General features: G+C 36.1%; 1 protein-coding gene across 3 annotated transcripts in view; it reads right to left on the minus strand.

Annotated features, from left to right (window-relative positions):
• Positions 1 to 2,195: 2,195 nt before the first annotated feature.
• LOC113230693 (dystroglycan) overlaps positions 2,196 to 24,766 on the minus strand; it is an 80,804-nt gene continuing 58,233 nt past the window's right edge. The window contains exons 6-19 of one of the 3 annotated variants that reach the window (XM_026464735.1): positions 22,983 to 23,147; positions 22,306 to 22,425; positions 21,841 to 21,996; positions 20,315 to 20,449; positions 17,895 to 18,173; positions 15,966 to 16,127; positions 15,020 to 15,265; positions 12,784 to 12,926; positions 12,138 to 12,278; positions 7,193 to 7,541; positions 5,491 to 5,712; positions 4,203 to 4,373; positions 3,608 to 3,849; positions 2,196 to 2,694 (exon numbers count right to left, since the gene is read on the minus strand). In XM_026464735.1, coding sequence (XP_026320520.1) covers positions 2,214 to 2,694; positions 3,608 to 3,849; positions 4,203 to 4,373; positions 5,491 to 5,712; positions 7,193 to 7,541; positions 12,138 to 12,278; positions 12,784 to 12,926; positions 15,020 to 15,265; positions 15,966 to 16,127; positions 17,895 to 18,173; positions 20,315 to 20,449; positions 21,841 to 21,996; positions 22,306 to 22,425; positions 22,983 to 23,147 — 3,012 coding nt within the window. In that variant the 3' untranslated portion in view covers positions 2,196 to 2,213. The remainder of the gene's footprint in view (positions 2,695 to 3,607; positions 3,850 to 4,202; positions 4,374 to 5,490; positions 5,713 to 7,192; positions 7,542 to 12,137; positions 12,279 to 12,783; positions 12,927 to 15,019; positions 15,266 to 15,965; positions 16,128 to 17,894; positions 18,174 to 20,314; positions 20,450 to 21,840; positions 21,997 to 22,305; positions 22,426 to 22,982; positions 23,148 to 24,766) is intronic. The other 2 variants (XM_026464737.1, XM_026464736.1) reach the window with 2 other exon arrangements.

Genomic DNA, 24,766 nt, shown 5'->3' on the forward strand with positions numbered 1-24,766 from the left:
CTTAGACAATTACATTTCTTTGTTTACATTTTGGACATCTAATTATGATTCATACTATAGTTTGTAATTATGTAAATAAATGTATTATATAAATAAATGATTATCAACTTGGTATTATAAAAAAATATATAAAGATCGAAGACAAAGAAAAATTCCTCAATCTGACAGGACTCGAACCTGCAACAAAACAGACGCAGGTTCGAATACTGTCAGATCGACGAAATTTTTCTTTGTGTTCGATCTTTGTATTAATAATTAAGCACTTTCTTGTTAGTGACACAATATTAAAGAACTCTCCAGATAAGTGTATTAATACAAACTATTTTCTATTACAAATTTTGCAGGTTCTATAAACAAAATGACTCCGATGTTACTCTTTCGATAGTGAATTCTTTTTGTTTGAACTTTCGAAAATATTGCTTTTAGGAATTTGTAAACAGAAAAGTGCTCGGTCGTCAACAGTTAGACTCTAATAATTCTCTATTGAGCTATTACGACATTCCTATTAACATACAATAGGAAGGTACACATTAACATACAATAACATCAACTATTGACATCTATATTTGCTTAACTGCTAGCAAGAATCATTTAGCCAAAAAATAGCTGCAATAGCAATAAGTGAAATATATAATTTAGCGTAATTTTAGTTTTTTTAATGGATCCGTGATGTGAAATGTGTATTTACAATGATTAAGATAGCTAGTTACTGCTTGGAAAATATAATTTGTCATGACTTTTGTCAGCACTGTACAGAAATGAGCAGTATTATCTAAAAAAATTGTGTAGGATCAAGTCTGTCATGACGCGCCATTTCGGTACTTAATTAAAGATAAGTGATGCAACAACTTGTCAGGTAAAATGACAAACGTCAGAGGTAACATCCTATTTTAACCATGTCTATAATTTTACATTATTGAACTTAATTTATATTAATGTAGGGAGACCTTTCAGCGTTTTCACAAGTGCACAATGTTGTACAGTGCTGAAATCATTCCGACAAACGATTAAGTAGATTAGCAAGCACAGTGCGAGCAGACGCTAATAGTTAATACATGTTAAGATCACCTTGTTCGGTCGTGTGTCAAGTATTTGTGTCATTGGTGACACCGCTACCGCCTACGCAACGAAACGGACTATTAGGTTCCCATCCTCACTTATCAGCGCGCATCAGCATCGCGTGTTATACTGAGCGTGTTTTTATACAGGATTTTATATACACGCTTTAGCTTCAATCGGGCTGGCGATACGATGATGGGTGCTGACAAGTGGGCTCCAACCCTTAGGCTGATCAATTAGTTACATAACCAGATTAGTATAATTAAACTTATACTATAATTATTAACTTTTTGGAGGGGTTTGTCATAATCAATGGTCAGAAAAAGGTGTTCCATATATATATATATAGATACATGTATAGTTAAAGCTACACGGAGCGACATAGAGTTGTTAAAACCACCAAATACAAATTAATTACTTTTTCGAGTTACCGACCTTTTACCAAAGTAGAGAATAAAAAAGTAACGAGATTGGTTACTCTCCTTCCCTCCCTAGCTTTAGATACCGCACTGCGCCCCGTATATTGACGGAACGGCAAGTAAGCTGTCAGCGAGCCATTCACTAAGGACACCACGTCGACTATTTGCTGTTTCGTCAATGTGACCGTCAATATTCGGGGCAAGGTGCCGCATTTAAAGCTAAGGAAGGACGGAGGGTGACCATTCCCGTTTTTTTTATTCTCTGCTTTAGTAAAAGGTCAGTCATCTACTGCTTACTTTTACATGACACCATTAAAATTACTTTAAAATCCAACTTCAACTTCCTAAGTCAGTAGTTTTGTCCTAAGATGCAGTAAAATCATTTCCGGAATCCCTAATTCGGAAAAGTAAATAATTAATATTTGGTGGTTTTAATAACTATATGTCGCTCTTTGTAGCTATAACTAGACATGTATTTATGTATGTGGAATATCTTTTTCCGACAATTGGTCATAATTGACACGTTTTGACACGGAATCGCCTTAAGCCGTACAGAAAATCTTTTACGTCGTTTCACTTCCGTTCGGATCGTTGACGCGAAAAGCACAACGTCATTTTTGCTCTTATTACATGCACACATAACGATTTTTCTGACCGCCTTAATGCGATTCCGTGTCGATAAGTGTGGTGACTAAATATATACTTTTCCGTGGTTGTCGTGACCAAGGGATAAATTCAGGAAATGGTCAACAGAGATTGCAGCTTTCTCGCGGTCGCCAACTTCCCAAACGTGTCAATTATGACCAATTGTCGGTTGAATGTAAATAAAACGAGTATTCCTAACTTACCGGTGCGCCTTCTTCTGTAAAGCACGCAGGCGATAATTCCAGCTACAAGAATCATACAGATGATCACAATAGCCGGTATGATGATCGTAACTAAATGTTCAGAGAATCCATATCCTTCCGCAGATCCTGGTTCCCTATGTCCAGTGTTAGGGGGTTGGGACGGAGGTCTATATATTTTAGTCGGGCTTTCGCAAAGTCCAAGCGGTATGAGGGTTATAGACATCACTTTCAGGTCTTTGTCGAAGACGTGATCGACGTTTTCTTTGAGAGCTCCCCCCACAGCGCCGTTTTCGTCAGCGATTATCATTCGACGGAGTTCTTGGATTTCTTTTTGGGGACAACGGTCCATTGGAAGACTTGTGTTGTACCTGAAATGGAAAATCCAATATTTTAAGGCAAATAAAAATGATTAATAAAATTGTGATTGTAATATTTTTAAATGTCTTTAAAAAAAGGAGGAGGTTCTCAATTCGACTGTATTTTTTTGTATCTATGTTAGATTTGTGAACCGATTTTGACGATTCTTTTTTTGTTGGAAAGAGGGTACCTCAGATGTAGTTCCATTTAAATTTGAAGAAAATATTCCACCTCTAAGGGTGGCAAACTATGGGGTGAATGACTTTTGAAGTCGGTTTTTTTAGTACTCTGTACTGAGATAATTTTTTTACTCGTGGTTTATTAAATATGTTTAATAAGTGTTTGATAAATAAATTATAATTGAAATTTAGTACCATAAATAATATGCTAAGTTCATTCTGGCAACATGTATAAGGAGACAGGTATAAATTCCCACTGGTGGAGATCCTAAAGGTTTATTCAATTTCATTCCACAAATTCCCACTAACGTAGTACTTGCTAGGCAGTGGGGATTTGTGGGGTTTTTACCTATTCTTTAAAATTTTTTGTTTTTTTTTTACGTCGTAAGATCATTGTAGGTATAAGATCATTGTTGGATAGATTGACACGCGGTCAGGATGGAAGAGTGTCAGATTCAATAATTAAAAAAAGGTAATTGTAAATGAAAGAAGTGGCAACACTAGTTGGTAATTGGGAGCTCTGATCGAACGGCTTGATTGTGCTTGTAATAATTATGTTGCCCGTCTATTGTTGATAATATTGTTAAGTATTGTGAAAGTGACTTTTATTATAAATACAATTCGAAGGTCACAGGTAGATGTCTTTAGCGAAAGTGTATACTATGTCATGTACACAAATTGATCACACAGTTTTTTCAAGGCCTCTTTATTTTTTATAATCTTGACAAGGACAACTATAACTTACCAAATGATAGTCGTAGGGCTATCTGTAATGCTATGTATCCGTATATTACTTGTATCCGTTTGACCGAAGAGTGCAGCCAGCTTCTCGACGACTTTGCGCTTGTTGTGCGCGTTGTATGCCAGCGCTGGAAATGGGTACTCCATAGTCATACGGAATTCTACTGTTGGGCGGATCGTAGGCGCTCTCACAACTTCCACCATTAAACTGTCGTAAGCGCTCTTTTTGCTGGAATCCTCGGCGATCTGGAAAAAAAGTTTTTTTTTTTACTATAGTATAACTAAAGCAATTTAGAACGATCGAAAAAGTTTGTCCATTTTGCTACAATTTGGAAATAAATAAACTTCTGTTTAATGCTCTGTATTTGTTGATTTATAGGTGCAGTTAGTTAGAAAGTTTTTTATTTACTATGTTCAATAAAATAAACTGTAATGAAATATTCAATTAAAATAGGCCATATTTGGAATTATCGTCCATATCACAAATTGTGGCGAGTCATTTCGGTAAAAGATACCGATTGAAACGACTGAAAATATTGAACCAAGGATTAAACCGTCAATCTACGCAATTAATACGTAATTACAATGCAGACACTCACCAATTGATAAGTGACGGAACCCTCGTCGCTGGGAGAAGGCAGACCGTAGAACTCCTGGTTCTTGGCATCGAATTGTAACCAGTGTCCGGACGGCAGTTCTGAACGGTCGCTGTAGCGGAGCGATAGGTGCAGTTTGCGAGTTCCGCCGTCCTCCGGGTCGTAGAACGTGTCCTACAATCAGTCATATATCATAATGTCGTCTGATAAAAGTTGTTTGAAGCAATAAGCTACGTCTAACTATGTAATCCGGTTTATAACCCGTCATTTACTCATTTGGCGACTTCGAGTCGCATTGTTACTTATAGTAGGCGTGCGAGTTGAAGGCATCCGGGGCTGAGTTGAAGGGCGAGAGCACCTCTCCGCGCTGTCCGAACGCCTCACACCTCACACGTCTGCAGTGTAGTGCTGTCATTAACGTTTGTCATATGCTTACTCTAGTAGTGTCAAGTGTGAATTTTTGTTTTTAAAAATGACTGAACCCGGTCCAGTCAAGTTCAGTTGCAAAAAAAGTGTCTTTATTTATAGCCAATCACAGATGATTGTTAACGATTAGATGATTCTTTCAGCCGAGCCCATTGACTTACAGAGCCAGCCCAATTTCCGGATCGTCAAAAAAACATTAGTAAACAGTATATTTAATAGAATTAATAATGAATAAATGTTATGATAAATGTGTAATAAATGTTGTTTTAATTGTTTAAAATATTTTTAAAATAATAGTAACTTATTGTTTTTGTGTTATTTTCGACATGACTGTCACTAATTCTGATTAGTTCATTAAGTCACAGCACTAGCATTACAAACATTCCTCAGTATTGCATTCAACTCGTGCGACTACAGGAGTGAGCCTGCGGTCAACCAGACTAAGGGTCGTATTCCAGAACTCTACTCAATGCTTAAGTCAGGACTTGAGCAGACTTGAGTATGATTTCAAGCACTGGAAATACGACTCTAATGGCAAGGACTTGAGTATGATTTTCAGTGCTTTAAATCATACTCATGTCCTGACTTGAACATTGAGTAGAGTTCTGGAATACGACTCTGAGAGTCCAAATGTGGATTATTGTTTCAATCAAGATGGTTTTTTTAATTTCTTTTTTTAAGATACTAAGAGACGGGACGGAAAGTCGTGCGTCTGGTACTGGTCTGAGACGTAAGTTGACAAGCCATGTGCCTGTAATTTCACCAGATCCCTTATTCTTCAAAACCGGAACAAAGGTGGCAGTACTTCTCTGGACGAACTCTTTCGCAAGGAGCTCTACAGCTACTAAAATTGATCGGTACTAACCTCAGGCACTTTATAAACAAGTAAATGTCCGACAGTGGCCGTCAAGTGATCGACTTGGTTCCTCGGTACGGGCGGGTACGTGTCCGGTTTCTTCGTGGTGGGCACCGTCTGGGTACACTGCCCCACGCCTCGCCATGACACTGCGCTTACTTTCAGCTCAGGAGACATAGCTCGCACTAAGTTCGCTGACGGCGCACCTTTCTCGCTTTCGGATTCCATTATCTGTAATAATAATTGAGTTAGATATAAAGGAACACAAAGAAATAATGGTCGACTGAAATTATATCTGTCAAACTTTTGACACGCAGGGGATTTTTTTTAATCACACCTGGATCTGTACTCACTTTATTTTTTCCCATCCTCTAAGATACTCACGTTCTCCATACAACATCTGTCCGAAACAATTACTGTCAAATAACGAATACTCGACCAAATTAAAAAACGCATGACGCGAATGAAACTTCATACTTGACATTGTCTTTTAATTTGGTCGAGTATTACTTATTGGACAGTAATTGCTTCGGACGGATGGCGGACAGAGAACGAGAGTAGACAAGGGCTGGTCTCAAACTAGAAAATTCTCCAGAGAAACGACATTAACTCTTGGACACTAACACCTATATACATAATTCATAAAAGTTGGGAATCGGACGGGAGATCTGGCTTCTGTCTACTCATCTAGCGTCCAACATGCAAACCGCTGGATCCTCAATTAACATCGTACCACATCGTAGTAGATACTAAGGACCTCCACTATTATCTTTTGCGGGGGTAGACAGATGTTTACCCCCGCAAAAGACAGGCGTGATAGTATGTAGGTGGTAATATGACAACTTTTTGATGTAGCCGTGAACCTCGTTTACTCAGCTTTATTAAATAATATACAGGGTTATTTTTAAAACACTTTTTTATAATAACAACCTCACAGAACTATATTACTAACATCATAAATAATAACTTTTGATCCATGACTTCTTATAAAATGTAATTTATCGAGTTCTTAGTATCTCCTCTGATGAAAAATTCCAAACAGACATTAAGACTGTAGTACTAATGAATATGTTTTAATTTATATTGTTAAAATAAAATAATTTGTAAACCATAATGTAACGTAAATTGGAATGTTTCATTGTAAAATTAAATATAAGGTATTTAATTTACAACTTTTGTAACTATAGTGAAAAAATAGGGTGGTTTGCATTAATATTAGACATAACTGGTTGCTGACTATACCACCTCAGTCAACCGTGACAATGGGACCTGTAAAGGGCCTGAAACGTTGGTTTGTTTGAAAAAATAAATATACGCGATTTAAATCCGGAAAAATTGTTTCATTTCCTAAAATCCAATTTACCAGAACTAAACTTTTAAGTTTTCGTAGTACTATCTGACACTTTTAGTTTTGTATTTGGTAGTAAGGTAGCAAGTTCAAAAGTGCAAGCGACCTTTTTCTGTGCGCTAGCGCTTTCTTGTCTTACCGCAGTGATCACCGTTTAGAGCGATCTATTTAAATATTTTTCTTTTTGTACGAAGGCAAATCTGATGATGATTTAATATCATGAAACAAAAGTTGTTGTTGTTTATGATATTAGTAATACGGTCAGCTTGTTAGTGTTTTATAAATAACCGTGCATATTTTTCCAGTTTGTACTTATATACTTAAAACTATCCAAAAAAAATTAACAAAGTAATTAGAACTAACCTTCATAAGTCTACTAATGCTATCAATAGGACACGAATCCTTCGGCAACGTATCGTTAGTCCAAACGAATTCATAGATATCTCCATTTTGCGTCGCGTTCAACACAGTCAACTCTTCCATATCCGTATCTCTGAATAGATTCATGATGCCTTCTAGAGCTCTTATTTGCCAATCAATGTTGTTATTGAACGGTTTGTTTAGCTTGAATTGTATGATGAATTGGTGGTTGATCGTGCGTGAACTCTTGTGTTGTTGCACGGTGATGTCAAGTGGACCGCGAGCGACAAGGCCTTCGCTGTCTTGCGCTTCTACTATGAAATTCCAGCGAGATACGTGGGATTCTAGTGGCCTGAAATGGATGTGATCATGGAGTTATGTACTTGACATTCTTGGATCTGTAACGCCTATAATACAATCGGTGTTTTGTAGAAAGGGCAAAAGCGCCATTTCGATTTTTTTTTATAATTAAATTTGAAAACCTAACTAAATCCAAAATTGAAATTTAAAACAAGACGTAAATATTTTAATAGAATCCTTAAAACCACGGAAGAAGGAAATGTGGTCTGTGGTTAAAATCTAAACCATATTCCCCTGAATTTTTTTTCATATATCGCCGATGTAAAGGTGCGTCCCTTTACATCGGCGATATAGAGTACATAACAGGAGTTTCTTTATTATAAAGAAATACCAAAGCAAAGAAACATTATGAGAAAGACGCGAAATGTCACTATGTAACAATTTCAAAAAGGTTCTGTTTCTGGTTTGATAAGTTTATTCATGTTTTTATGTTAGAACCAATTACAAAATGATATTGATAGCCCATTAACAAAAATCGTGTTACATGGTATTATCGGATCATTGAAGCGTCAAAAAAATACTCAAATAGCTTTGAAATCTGTACAGATTTATAGAAAAAAAAAATAAATAAAAACAAAACCAATCATAATGGCTCATTTTCGCTTGAAATGGCGCTTTTCACATGTAACTGATGATATGTTTTAGTACTTACAAGTATTAGACAATACAGCGACCCTATGTAAGTAGGTCTTTCTAAACGTCATCTTTAAATGAGTTAATTCTGTCTACAACATGTGATGTTATGTTAAACTCTATTTTCAGATCCGACCGAGATTATACGGATACATAAATTGCTACAATAAGATGTACTTTTTTAATTTCAGTGCTGAGGTTTGCCTAAGTATGCTGCTATTTTTATACATTTGATTAAAGTACATACTTTCATTTCTTACATGTATGTAAGAAATGAAACTGCCTTCATTCCCGAATTCGGTTTCGAAAATTTAATTGCCTAGCCTATGAGTACGGGAACGTATTTTGTATTTTATTATATATTTATTTTTTTGTATTATATATTTTGAAGCAGTCTCGAAAGTCTCGTTTTACTCGCGATTTTCGAGACTGCAGCAGCAAGTGATGGGCAGCCGGAAACTTTCCTAAATTGGAAACTTTCCAGTCTGAATGTTTCTTGAAATATTTCGGAAACATTCTCAAAACACGAAATTTATGGAAATTTACATATTTACTTTGCATTTTTACTATCGCATATTCAAGAAACATTTAAGAAAAGTTATAGTTCTATATCATGGTTGTAAAACCAAAATACTTTTTTTGAAGAAATCGGAATAAATAAGTAAACCGTAACTTCTCTTAAATGTCCATAAATTGCATGGAAATTTTCCTGGAAATTTCATACTCCTCAAAAGAATGAATGAAATAAATATTCGTAATCCACTTAGATTTTGCCACTTTTATACCGTATATGTATTAATAGTTAATATGTTGAAATTAGGGTATTAAACTTGGCACAGGAATCGTTATTATGAACCTATTTAATTAAAAAATTTAAGAACGTTATTTGTTCTGATAATATATTGTTTGTGAGATTTAGGGATAATATTAAAAATTGTGTCACATTTGTTCGATTATTAAATTATTCTATCGCCGAGTATAGTTGTAAAATTATTTTATAGGTATAGCTCTTTTAGTGTGGGCTAATGTGTGGCGGCGCGGGCGCAAGCCCTTTAAATGTTACCGTTATGTGAGAGATTCACCGTTACTTTGTCTAACGTGCGAAAGAGATAGCTCGGGTGAAAAAAAGGACAGACTGTCTTTTTGTGGCAAACACCTCAGTGTTTCACTATACCTCTTCTCATCTAGTCGTCTGTTCCTGTTTTAAATTTTATTGTAATAAATGTTTAACAATGAAGCCTCAGTCTCTAGTTCGTAAATATTATATTAAAAAAGAAGTGCTCGGAAAGGATGTCCATGAGTGCCAGTTTTGTGGACAGTTAATGCTACGCGTATGAAACAACATCTTCTAAAGTGCAGAACCCGTCCTCAGGACGTTAAAGTGTTGTTTGAACCTATAGCCGCTGTAGTTACCGCTGGTGATCAGGAAAGTCAAGGGTTATCATTACAACATTTACAAGCAAGTACGTCGGCTACTGGTTCACCTCTAACAAAAACTGCATTCGATGACGTAAGTGAAATTGTAATCAAAAGTAATTTTTTTTATTATGAATTAGGATCTTCTGCGAATAATTACAAAATTATTAATTATATAATTTTGTTTAACCATGGAATTAACGGATTTAATTGTATCATTCCAGAAATTAATCAGTGGGGCTATCGCTCGGACAATATATGTGACTGGGTCGCCACTTTCAATGCTGGAGCACCCATTTTGGAAAGAAGCTTTACATCATCTTAATCCAGATTACACTCCACCTAACAGGAAGCGAATGTCAACTACTCTTCTTGATTCTGAATTCAATGATACAAAGAATCGTATGGAATCAGCTATTAGCAATGCTAAGGTTCTTCATTTGGCAGCAGATGGCTGGTCAAATGTAAGAAACGAAGGTATTCTCAATATTTTTGTCTTTACACCAAGATCTTTCTTCTACTCGTTTGTGGATACGAAAGCTAATCGGCACACAGCTGAGTATTTGATGTCGGAGATTGCTAAAGTAATTGATAAATTGGGTCCCGAAAAATTTATGTCGATTATTACAGATAATGCATCTAATATGAAGCGATGTGGGAAACTCTTGGAAGAAAAATATCCTAATGTAATGTGGAATGGGTGTTTAGCTCATACATTACATTTGCACGTTTAAAACATTTTAAAAATTAAAATTATATCAGAGTTTGTTTTAAAAATTATAAAAGTCATAAAAACCATTAAAAAGTCTCGAGTTTTGACCGCCAGTTACAAGCAAATAGCAAATGAAAGAGACATCAAAGTCAGCTTACATCTGCCTGTAAAGACAAGATGGGCAAGCTATAGCCAATGCTTAAACACATTTTTAATATCAAAAGTAGTTTTGCAGTACATGGTTGTGAACTTAAGCAATTTCATAAAAAAACATTCTATTGACAAGAAATCACAAGCAAATGATTCTAGATGAAGAATTTTGGCTCAAAACAAAAAAGCTTCGTGATTTTCTCAACACTATAACAACGTGGATTACATTCATGGAAGGTGATTACAGCTCAGTACACAAAGTACACGAATGTTTCATAGAAATTAACGCAAATCTGGATTCGAATGTAGCTAATGATATTTTAGGTAGCACTGAATTAAACAACCTACGAAAAAAAATCATGGACCGAAGAGAGACCGCTTTAAAACCCATTCATTACGCTGCTTGTATTTTAGATCCATCGAATAAGGGCAAAGCATTAACCAGCAGCGAAAATATTGACGGCTGTGAAGTTATAATGAAGCTAGCTGAACTTATTGATACTGATACGAGTAGTGACGTCTTCTTGGAACTCTCACAGTACAAAAATCAGGAAGGCCTATGGAATAAGCAATTTATTAATGATATGGCGACGAAGTTGGAACCGGCTGCCTGGTGGAATAATTTCTTTCGGCAAACAAAATTGGGCCAGATCGCCAACAAAATTTTGGCCGTACCATCAACTTCTGCAGCAGTGGAACTATCGTTTTCAACATTTGGGAACATACACACCACTAAACGCAACAAATTAACAACAGACAGGGCTGGACAACTAAGTTACGTTTCACACAATTCGACTTTTAAACGCTCCACATAAAACAGCGAAGATTTCAGATCGATGCTCAATTGACCACCTGAACGCTGACATTGATTTGCTAACAGAACCTTATGATAGAAATGAGGACAAATGATCAGTAGCTTCCTGTTCAGATACGACATCATGGAGCAGTGATGAGTTGCATATAGATTACTATTAAGTTTTATATTTTATTTTGATTCTTAAGTTTTTTAATCCCAGTAATTTTCATAATTAAGAACCAATCTGTGATTTTGTTATTTGTTCTTGAGGTACCTATTTTAATTATAATTGTTGATTTTTGAGCACTGAATAATTTTACTATAATATATGTTGATTATTTTGTAAATTGTTATTGTTGATTATATTTTAAAACTTTATTGGTCTACAAAGTGCGACAAGCTTCTTACATACCTATTGTATAGCATTTTTTTTTATTTCAATTATTTAATACAAAGTTTTAAATCACCTTTGTTATGCATTATTTTGATCCCCACATTTACATTATCTATAAAAATATAAAATAATGAAGATGTAATGAAAAATTTCCAAAAAGTTTCTGAAATATTTCGCGGAAAGTTTCTACGAAATATACGGAAATTTAAGAAATTTTGAAGTATTTTCACGAAAATGGTATCTGTGGTATTAATAAGAATTAAAATGTGTCAATCAACTTAACTTCAAAATATTTCTTCATATGAAATAAAAAACGTTTCTGCACCAAAGTATTCAACTTTTTATGTAAATTTCGCATTTGCGAAACATTCTCAATTTACCAACCCTAGCAGCAGAGTGTTCCTACCTTCATGTTTAAGTAATCGATTGTCGTCCAGAAATAAAACAGACTCATTTATAAATAACTTTAACTAGTAACAATACGTACAAGCCATAAACTTCGCGGTTGTTTGGAATGAATTGTATCCAAGAATTCTTGCTGAGCTTTACGTTCTCGGCCTCGTACATGGTGAATGTGAGGTTGCTGCCCTCCTCCGGATCCGTGAATAAGTCAGCAGGGATTATGTATCTGAAAATTGTATTAAACAACAGATAAAATACAAGTTTTCTTATTTGTCATGCATACCGGTGAACAGACAGAACCTCGGATGGTAAGGTGCTGTGAATGTTTGGACGAGGGTTGTTGTCAAGAAGTACGAATATTCCAGTGGAAAACGTGAAATTTCGTGGCAGGGAACATTACAGCTAATGTCAATACTGCATGTTAGTACAGACATGTTCCGCCAGATACTGCCACTAACAGGTAATATCGTCGTATACAGTCAATTGCTGCGAAAATGATCGTAGTTAGAGAAAAATATTTAAAAGGCAATATTGTTCGTACAACGCATTCTGATCTGGATACAGAAGTGCAGGAATAGATATTTGATGTAAAAATATGACATGATTTACACATTTCGAAAACGATAAATTAGGACTCGAATAGGAAACGTTCGTGTTGTGTAGAATATAATGGAATAATGAATGTCAAAGAATATAATTAACATATAGAGAACCCTGTAACATAAAATTACCTAAACGCCTTTCCGGCTGTAATAGCAAGTTTCTTCATATGATGTTTCAGCGTTGGCGGCTGATTCATCGGCATAGCAAAAGTAACTGTCTCTGTAGTTCGACCGAATATCGTACTTGTTCTTTCCGTCGATGTTACCGTCTCCTGGAATTATTTGAACACCTTTTATATTAATTTACATGGACAAGTGTTGATGAACAAATTATGAACAGAATCGTATCGGCACTATACAGGCTGTTCCACGCTATACGACGCGGAAGGAAAGTACTTTAAATATTGTAAGACTTTTTTTTTTCATTCTTTCCATAAAGGAAAACGCAAAGCTTTGAAACCATATAGCAAATTTTTCTTTTATTATTATTTTTTGCTTCATCCAAAATTGCTAATGTACCCATATATTGTTTTATTTTTAAAATAATATTGCATTCAAAGATTTTTTTAAAGTTGCTTGCTCCACCTGGAAATAGAACTGACCAAAAAGTGTAAAAAAGGAAAAATGTTATGGCGCCGATCTTTGATTGATCCCTGCGAACGGTATCAAAAAATACAGGATTTTGTTTCACGTTTAGTCGGATCGATTCCCAGTTGAGGCAAGCAACTTTATAAGTCTTTGATAACAGTAATACTTATTTTTAAAAATAAACTATCTTTGAAGCAAAATATCGAAACTCAATACTTTATTGCATTCCCAAAAGTTTACAATGTAGCAGATAGACATGCTTAAATTAGAGCTTTGGGACCCTGTTGGGTACAGCAAAAAAAACCACATATCCTATCTACATTATTTAAAATAAATTCCCTGCGTGTCGCATAGCCGTGAGACAACTTGTAGATTTTTACATAATATAATACTTTATAGTTGAGTATAAACTATAAAGAATTATATTAAGAACCGTTGAAGAACGATTTCTTCATCTTCTTTTTGCTTATTGGCGGTGCCTTAAAATCTCGCCAGTATGGAGTGTCCGGGCTAAGGGCTCATTCAGAGTGCAGGCGCGGGCGCGGCGGCGGATGCGGGCGTACGGGTCTTGGCGTCTTTCCTTTCACAGTGCCGAAGCGGCTACGAGCGGGTAGATCTATATGTCAAAATCGTAAACAAACGCTACACGCTACACCTAGCACTGTGAAAGGTCCGAGCGGACCGAGCCAATAGATCTACACGCGCGGCGCGTGCGGCCGTTGTGTACGCAAGGAGTCCCTACGTACATTTGATTTACACGCACCCGCGCCCGCCGCCACTCTGAATAAGGCCTAAGTAATTACAATTACTAAACAATATATTTACATTGTAAAAATAATATAAAAATATATGGCGATCATCGCCAATGTATATGACTATGGAGAGAATACTTTTTGAATTTTGACAAGGTTACTGTTAGTCAATTAATGCCAAAACGGTCAAGCCAGAGATGTGTTATGAAATATACCAAATACCACCAAAGTCACTGCAAACTTTGTACTGATTAATTTTAAAAGAACCAAACCAAATGGTGTAATATGCAGGAGGTGATAGACGTGAATGTATAAGTAACGGTTGATCAACATATAATACATTACAGAAAGAAAAATATTACCATATTTCTTATTCTAAAATTTTTCATGTGCTCATATTTTTCATCGTTTATTTATTGTAATAAGAATTGAAATATGTAACTTACGCGCTGTGCGAGTGAATAGTATGTGATCAAGTGTAACATTTAGAATTACAAATGGTCGGCCAAAAAAGTAAGATAATGTAGCTTTTTATTTTCAATCTAGTAATTGTTCACAAGTATCAAGAAAGATAAAAACATGACTTTGAAAGATGATTTTTCACCTTTTTCTATTAGATTTTATTTTACACATAGTTGTTATTGTAACGTCTCTTTAGACTGTAGTTTCCCAAAGTGGGATATCGCCTGCCACTGGGCGTTGAAGAGTCCTAGGGGGGCGTTGAATTTTGTTTATCTTGCCTAAGTGGGCGGTGAACTAAAAAGTTTGGGAACCTATGCTTTAGACTGCCTGTTCTAGGCTACAATATGACAACTTTTTGTTTCTTAATCGGAAATAGACAGTCTAGTCTTCGATGCAATATATATTTATTTATTTATTGCTATACATGTTGTAAATTGATCTTAAAAAATATCACAGTGGCAGTAAGTACATGAACCCTGTTAGGGCATTGCAATATATTATATTTAATTTACGATGAGTCGAAGAACTCGATGACTTTTCTGGCCGCCAAGTAATCAACAAACCTGCGTCGTGACATCCTCCACAGTGGTCTCTGTGATCACAGTGCTTGGAGTTTGCGTCGTGGGCAGCATAACGGGAACTGTCGATGTTATGGTCGCTGTTGACGTCAGTGGCGTGGGTGACGTAACAGGAGTTGTCTCTGGCGACGCAGCCACCGTTTCTTGAGAAGTCGGTTGGGGGGATGGCGATGTGGTAGGTTCGGGTGACGTCATAGGGAATTCGTTGGACGCACGTATTACAACCGTTTGCTGAAAGTGCCATGCCGACTCACACAATGTGATGTGAAAGGGTTATTTATACACGTATAGACAACGGCAATTGAAGAAAGATAGATATATTTCACAGAAAGTTGGAAAAAGATCTCTACAGTTCATCTATAGTTACTTTCACCATCCATTTATTTACACTTATACCCAAACATTATAAAGTTGTGTTCCTTTGTACATGTACACAAATAATTACACAATATTAAGGTCATTGTAAACAATTCTAAATGTTTTGTAAACGTTGTCTGTACGTCAAAAGATTAGTTCAAAGTATGGGGGTGTGAACCAGGCGTCTATTCTACCCCGGGGTTAGAGTTAGTCCACACTATGTGGACTATGAAAATTAGTCTACTTGTGAGTTCATGTCAGGTTATTGTTGCGGTGAAGCTGTGGTATTTTCATGGTCGAAATCTTGTTAATTTGTAAATTGAGCTACCTATTCTAGCAAGTAACATTGGTCTTTCATTTCGTTATCTGAATTTAATTGGTTACCAAAAAATAAATTATTTGCATTTTAAATTTTTGGCTTTGCACGAAATGTAAATGTATACTTATTAACAACAATGCACATGTTATACATTTTTTATTATCAGGAATAAAGGTTTCAATTTCAAACCAACAATACACTAAAATTCCAACAGCTTCAACAATCCATAAGATTGTATTAAATTCTAAGACATACCGTTTCAGCTTCAGTAGTCATATCAGGCATTTCCTCCGGCACGATGTCTATCCGTCCATGGCCGGCGATACGACGTGGATTCACAGGTAGAGAAGTGTAGTTCTTAATGTTACTCGATTCCGACGCGGATTCAGAGTAAGGTGTGATTCGTACTTTGTGTTCCTGACGAATGAGAATTTGAGAGTTACACATTTGTGTTTTGTTGATGACGTTGACTAGAAGCTTTAGGTTTTGGTATGCGACATAGGAACTTTCCTCGACAGGAGGGTTTGGCTCGACTCTATCAATAATCCAAATTATAAATAAATAAAGACACAGGTGGTGTGACTTCTTGACCTACTTGTAACCAATACAAGTAGGTCAATACAAACACCATAAACATTATACTACACTGAATTGAAACCGCTTAACAGGAAAATAACGCTCATCGACGAAGGTATCATTAAAATATTCCATTGTACCCTTTTTTTTTGTTTACTTGAGATATGACAGGGACTTACTATACTATTTTTTCATAAACTTGTCTTGAATAAATGTATCATGCTAAACAAACGGTATTCATGCTAAATATTAGGGAGAATTCGAGTAAAATGCAATTTCTATATTTCATCATTGGGCAAAAAGAACCGCAGGCACTCGAACTATTCATAACGAGTACATACCGGACGTTCAATCCAATACTGTCACTATATCAAAAAGTCTACTTTCGGTAAATGGCGATTAATTTCTGAAAATAAGTAATGATAATATAAATGCGTTTAATTGAAAGAAGTTATATACAGTACGGCATTTCCGTTAATTAACTTTATGATAGATATTTATTTATTGAATTTAATAATGTTTAACTACCATGATTGTCATATATTTTTTGTGACAATATTCCACTAGCTTGTTATTATTATTGATCCAAAAATCGAACACAATTCCTTAGATCTGACTGGTTTCGAACCATCCTCTGTTGCTAAACCGGGGTCACCGTTCTGAGCGTCGATTCAATATGTTTAATGTTACTATTAAATTCTATTTTAAATACATATTTCGTTAACAGTTTGCTGTAAAGGTTATACTGACATTATCTAAGTATTTTTATTTTGGCGACACTCTTGCGCATAGGGACTATACTAGCATTATTGACAGCCACGTTACTATCGAACTAACGTCGGTAAAGTGATTACGGGCGTAATGCGTCGAAGGTAATATTAACACTAGTGACATCTAGCTAAAATTAGGAAGCCTATGGCACAAGCTTTTGCGTATTAGAGATAGCTTTGCCACGCGAGTAGCATGGCGCGAAATTTGAAAAAACGTGATTTTCGTTTAGTGACGGTATTGGTTTCAACGTGCGATATATTAGTTTTAAAGACAAATCTAAACTTACAGAGCATACAAAAATATTTTTTTAAACTTCATACTTAATTACAACAGATAATAGACATATAACAACTTATAGCAATGTCTATATAAATACACATTATTTAAAAAAAAGTTAAATAATACAAACCGTACTTAACATTGAAAGCGATTCAAAAACAGACGTGCAAAATATAAAAATAAAACATGCAACGAGGCACACAATGAAATCGGTGGGCAGTCTCCGAACGTAAAGGAATCAACAATATAATTAACCTGCAACTTAGTTTATATAGAGATAAAGGTTTTGCGCCTTGCAAATTTGATCATCACCAGTTTCAGTGTAATAAGTTTCCAAGTATATATAATAAAAAAGTGCATAGTCCGTTTTATTTTGCCATTAATAGTCTTAGAAACATGGTATCGGTGTTTATGTATTCCTATAATAACGTCGGTTCTTTATGTGTTAACATCGTGCTGAAAACGTTCTAGGACTGGAGGTAAATTCGAATCCGTTGGAGACGACACACCGATAACGAGACACACAGGACACAAGCATTTGAGCGGGTTACGACAAACCTCCGTAGTATACGTATTAGTAGAGGCGGGCTCAGGAGTGGTTTCTTCCGCGGTGATCGGTTCCTCAGTGGTGGTAGGCAAGGCGGTCGGCGGGGGCGCGGGAGACGGAGTTGTATGGGGAAGAGGAGGGACAGGAGTAGGGGGAGGAGAAGGGGGGAAAGTAGGGGGAGGAGTAGGAAAAGATGTAGATTCGATTTCGGTGTCGGTGAAGACAGGAAGGGTGGTAGTGGTTGTTGTTGTGGAGGTACTGGTTGTGGTAGCAGCGGTAGTAGTGTCGGTCTGAAAATCGGTGTTGGTGTCTGTCGCGCTGGCGATGGCGGTCGACTCGCCGTGGTGGTGGCGGTGGGGGTGGGCGGGGGCGGGGGTGAGGGGTTCCGGCGGGGGGTCCACCTGGCAGCGCGTGCCGCGACATACACATGGTTAGTACTGCCACCCATTGGACGAACCCTTGTGAGCCTTGTACGTGGTCTTTTTGATACGTGTTGATGTGCACGATTTGGTTTATTTCTTGTTTTTTTTTATACAAATACACAAAATACAGCGACTTAGTTACAGCATAATTATGTACATTGTAACCTTTCGTTTCCATCACACAATACACTGAAATCCGGTTAAGTGCTATTTATAACATCAGTGCTTTTTGCCAGTGCTTCGGATAGTTTTTATATTACAGAAGCTTATTTACCAAGTTTTTGTATTTTTACTATCATATTAACCACAGACAAAGCCCACGTTAAAAATCAAAAACCATTTCTCATAATGTTTTGTGGACGATATGACTTCTTTGTAATTATGGAATGATTTTAGATGTCTATGACACGTTCTTGCACGAAATGAGTCGGTATGAACATGAAGTTGTTTTGTTTTATTTACCAATAGGTAAAATTTAGTTCCAGGTATATAATTTCGTATGGTATATGCGGTATGGTTTATGAATACATGACAAAATACAAACATAGGGATTTACAATACAAAACAAATGTTTTTAATTGAAAAAAGAAGACATAGGGGAATAATTACATTTTATAAACAATATGTCATCATAGGTAACGTCCTCCCAAGGTAGACGACAAAATTAAATAGGGTATTTGACAACTTTCGATAATCAAATGTTTTCATTAGCATTAAAAAATAGACACAATATAAAACTGAGTCAAAATTCGTTCAAAAATAAAATTTTGATCAATAGGATTCGAAAAAAGGGCAATATTTGTTTGTGACGTCTTAACCGTAATAGCACCAGACAATTTGCTACAAACCAATAAGCTTCTATAATAAATAGGGTTTCCCTGTCCCGACTTAAGTAGTTGAGATAACAAAATAGTGGATGCAATATTTTTTATGTCAAATACCTTATTCACTAGCAAGTGCCATTTTTAACTGGCTACTGCTATGCAATCAATACCTTTGACCGACATTAGAAGAGCTGTCCCCGTGTGCATTTTGTCGTGCAATGAAAGGACTGATTAAAATAATGACATGTATATTCGTTGAAGTGAAAAATCGTAGGAAATGGTAATCATTCAACATTCCATGCTATATGTGACCCTATGGATGCTCTATGGCTATGGTCATGGCATGACATTGATGTGGTGGTGCATATGCATTCATATTTGAACCACTAACTTTGTTCATTGGAAATATAACTAATAATCTGTTTTTGTTTTTGTATTGTGGTTTAAGTATCATTATTGAATAATAATAAATTTACATCTTAATAATGTTAACAAATAAGTATTATATAAAAATGTACAATCGTAGCGAGGTACGATATCGCAAATTCAAGCAATAAAATATTATACAAGTTGTAACTTGTGTCAAACCGACAAAAGATGCAACTGTTCGAGATCTTCGATAAAGAAAGTACCTCATTAAATCAACTGACATATTTACAGAATAATAATGTTCCAAGTTATTTTCCAACAAACAAATAAATGATGCACAAACTAACAAGTAATGGATGACAGACAGAAACCATGAGGGAATGACACAGAAGAGATTATGACTTTATGTTTGATATCGATATTATCAAAACAGCAGACCGAAGCAGTGAAGCGTTTAGTACACGTACTGCTGTGTTTTAGCTTCGGTTTATGCCGTATTTCAGTGAAGGAGCAAAGAACCGTATTCAGAGTTTTTTTGTATTCTATGAGATGTTTTAATTGCTAAATTTAAACCGGAATTCAATTATATTTTCAAATTTTTATTGCTCTGTCTTCAACGATGTCCGTTTTACTCTTTTTGTAACACTCTACCTATCACATAAAGCACTATCAAAACAAAAATTACTTTTTCAAAATTAAACTTTTTATATAAACGTAATAAATCTTTTTCTTTTAATAGAAAAAAAAAGAAATATAACTCTGAATACAGCTCTCTAGACAACATAGAACACCGAAATAGCAATTATTCACACTCACTTGTTCGATTCCGTCGGGTTCGAGGTCCACCCGACCGAAATCATCTTCATCGTCACCGTCGTCGTACCCGCTATAGTCGGCTTCATCATCGCCGTCGTAAGTCTCGTATGTACCCGACCCTTCGTCTAGTGGTGACTGGAACAATTATAATTGAGATTGTTATGGAAATTACATATATATTGACAGTCAGTGTTTTGTGCGTAGTCCGTGCAGGTGTAGTAAATTAAATATTACCTATATTCTTTGCCTCAAATAGATTATTACGTAACAGCATGACTTTGAAAACAAGGCAGGTAAGGTTCAGGTAGAATTAAGGCTAAGTTCCCTTGATCTGGTACTCATAGTACAGTACAGTAAGTCTGGTACAAAATATATTTCGAGTTTATAAGATTGACATTTACAGCACAGAAAAGACAAGGGTATAATTACATTTTAAAAACAATATGCTATGGGCAAAGTCCATCTAAGGTAAACGACAAAATTATAGGGTATTAGACAAGTCTCGGCAATGAAATGGTTTTCTCATGTGTCTATTTTATAAATAGACACATGTGATTTTTCTTATGTTTTTGTTTTATTTGCAATCATTTTCAAACTATAAGCAAATGCGTGGGATAGTAAGTTTCACATGTCGAGCGTGTCCTCCAGTGACAAGACTAGCTTCAATCTCAGCTTGCAAACGAAATAGTTTGAAACTGTGACTGCGTCGAGTTTGTTGGTACATACGAGTCAATTAACATTTATAGAGTAGGAATTTAGTAGTAGTTTTTCACGAAAGTCCTAGATAAATATAGTCTAAATATGTGTTTTGTGAAGTGTGATTTCATGTTACGTCCCGCTCGCACGGCGGCACCGTCTCTTTCGCACGGGTGGCATGACAAAGAAAAGTAGGGACGGGTATATGGCCCTTAGCGCGCGAAGCGTCATTCCATTTCCGATTGCAATTTAGACCCGCAACGCGACTATACGTGACAGGAGATTCATCGATTCCAATCTAGACCCGCAAGGCGACTATACGTGACAGGAGATGCATCGATTACAATCTAGACCCGTAACGCGACTACACGTAACAGGAGATTCATCGATTCCAATCTAGACCCGCAACGCGACTACACGCGACAGAAGCTACGATTTCAATCTAGACGCGCAAGGCGACTATACGTGACAGGAGATTCATCGATTCCAATCTAGACCCGCAACGCGACTACACGTGACAGGAGATTCATCGATTCCAATTTAGATTCGCAACGCGACTACACGCGACAGAAGCTACGATTCCAATCTAGACCCGCAATACACGTGATAGAAGGAACTCTTCTAAACCAGACCCGCAACGCGACTACCATGACAGGAGCTCTTCTTCTAGTCCGCAACGGTAGCGTGACAACACATCAGAGAAGCCATCAAGACTGCCAGCAAAGCCTTTTTCTTCCTTCTATCAATTGTGGTTCGTCGAAAGGACCCACAGTAATGAGTAAGTAATTTGGAATAAATAAGTTTATAAAAGTAAATTCATGTCGAAGTACCTGTCTTTTCGGCCTGGGCACAGGTTTGAGTGCAAGCAATCTCCAACCGAGCACAGACAATCTCAGCGTATGCGCCAGAGTGCCATCACGCGACTGCTCTCTCAGTCCGGCCACTAGAACCTTATGGCGGGACCATAGCTTGTCGCCGCAACCCACCTGCAAACACGTGATATTCAAAGTAATACTTATTTACTTTATTACGAAGTTCTTCGATGACATATACTACAGCTAGTTAGTACATAGCAATACATAATAGTTGCTAGGAAAGAAATATAATAATAACAACGCTTCACTGTGTAATAAATAAATCAACGATAAGAAACAACGGAAAATTAAGTTTCCGAAAAGTATTTCGTTGACTTCCACAGGGATGGAGTTATAAAAGAATGAGCACGATGTACAGTAACTACTTCTTTAATTATAGCTTGTTTCTCCATACTCTCTCTAATGTATAAAGATACTAACGTTAAGATAGATGGCGGTAGTGGCGTCGCCACGCCTCCGCTGTGTCGTGCCAGGCCCACTCATGAGTATCGTTTGGATTTGTGAGGTATCTGATTTGTATGGTTCCATCCAGAATTCATCCTGTAAAAAACAGAATACAAATTGGTATGAAGTTTATTGTTAAAAGTGAATAATGCAAAACTACAAAATAGTCACGTGCAGACAAAAGTGCGATATCTGTTGACTTGAATGTTAAACTTTTTTTTTGAGATAATAAGTGACGGGACGAACAAGTTGTGCGCCTGCTGGTAAGCGACATGCCTACTCAGCTACTTAGAGCTTTAAATCATAAAGATCTGAGGGGCACTGTCCTTGCGCCCGTCGACCTGAGACATAAGTTGACAAGTTCTACGTTCCTGTAATTTCACCAGCACCACAGAATTATAAAATCTACCTACTATGATCAGAAGTACTGCCTCCGTGGCCGAACGATTACTATTCGAGAACCCGGGGGTTCAATTCCTGGGCTGAGAGAAATATTTGTATGGCCTATATATATTATATCTCTCGTAAGGCTGGGTGTAATTTGTGGTTGGCTATGTGTATGTCCATAGCACCCGCGATACAAGGTTTTCCCTAGTGCGGTTATAAGTGTGTGCGTAATTATTATTATTAATATTACGAACAAAGTCCCTCACCCCTTCAAGCGCCATGAAATTGGCAAGGTCCATGAGCGCTCGTATCCTCTGCCTCGGAGCTATCTGCTGGAAGGCGACGTCGATCAGTATCACTAGGACCAGGTGGTTTTCGTTGTTGTGACATATCCCGTACTTTGAGTATGGCTTATCTTCAGCTTTCTTAACCTGGAAATAATATTTTACTTGGGATTACTAATCAAATCAAGAATTTAAAGAAGTACGAGAACAAGGTCCATGTAAAAAAGTATTATTTGTCATCATTCGCATAATAAATATAAATATAATCATTAATATACACGTCGCTTTTTTTAGAGTGAAAACTTCAAATATCCATTTTTACTAAGTTACATTTTACTGATTTTTGTTGAAGCAGAACTTATAAACCTCTTGTTTAATATATTTCTAAGTAATACAGCATCTGAAAGAATATAATTTATTTAATTAAAATGCAAACTACAAACATTATTGTGTTTATTATATTTTAAATTAAATTCTGAAATATTACATAGAAATCATATATGACGTATATACTCTAAGTCAACGATATATAAATAAAGGACAAGGTGTTCTAATACACATTGACATTCCCTTGAATTAGTTACTTAACTAATGCCTCAATCTATGCCCTAGTAATGCCCACATTACTGCTGGGCCGCAGAAAAAGTAAGGTGGCAGTACTTGCCTCGCCGAAATCTTTCACAAGGAGCTCTATTACTTCCATAATAATTATACTTCGTATAAATATTTCCCGTAAAATAAATTTTACGTTCTAGTTCTTTTTGTTTTCGTAACCATGCAAATATTTATGACGCATATTGAATTAAAAGTAGCGTTTGTTTTGGCGATCGAAAACAATAATTCAAATTTGTGAATGTACAATTTTGTTTTTTTACTTCACTTTAAGTTATTGGTAGTCTTTAGCAAGTGGGTAGCGAATATTTAAGGCTATATTTACAAAACGAACTTTGACTTCAAATAAGCAAAAGTGGCGAGCTAAGCAATTTTTTCATATTTAGAAAACGAACTTTGCCTAAGTTTAAGTAAGAAATTAAATTAAACTTTGAGTTTCTTTCGTAATTTCTTGCTTAAACATAGACAAAGTTCGTTTTGTAAGTATGAACATCTTGCTAAACTCGCAATTTTTGCTTAGTCGAAGGCAAAGTTCATTTTATAAATCTCAGCCTTAGAGCTCTAAACAAATATAAACTGCTATTAAACTTTATAATCTTTGGACATTGTTACGTAGGTTACTGACTATCCATAGTCCCAATTATGAAAGCTCAACACTACTGTGACCTGCATACGATCTATTGTTATAACCACCGTTTAAAGCACCCAGGAATAAGCTTACCGCTTTAAATAATTCTATATGTCATCTCATAAGAGCATTTTCTTTATAAATTATATGTCACTAAAGCTGTCATCATCGCCAAATTGTTACAAATAGCACAGGTACAAGTATCTACTTAGTTATGTATTTATTTATATTGAATGTGTGAAAAGTAATCCAAGCGGACGGAACGAGCACGAGATGGCAGCGTTCCGTGACGGTATGCGCGTTAGTGCCAGTAGTCAGGAAATTTCCTATTTAGTTATGTAATATTAAAAAAAAATTATTTACGACATTTTTGAACATAACTTTACAATCTATAAAACAAAAACCGATACCGATATCAAAAGTTAGTGGAATTACATCTATTTGCCTAGTTTTATTGAAATCGGTTCACGGAAAGTGGGTGAAGGCCAATAAACCGGATTCAGCCCTTAATTTGTCACCCTTAGAG

This window comes from Hyposmocoma kahamanoa, unplaced genomic scaffold, assembly GCF_003589595.1.
Source record: "Hyposmocoma kahamanoa isolate Upper Pololo Valley unplaced genomic scaffold, ASM358959v1 64, whole genome shotgun sequence".
In the NCBI taxonomy this organism is placed as follows: domain Eukaryota; kingdom Metazoa; phylum Arthropoda; class Insecta; order Lepidoptera; family Cosmopterigidae; genus Hyposmocoma; species Hyposmocoma kahamanoa.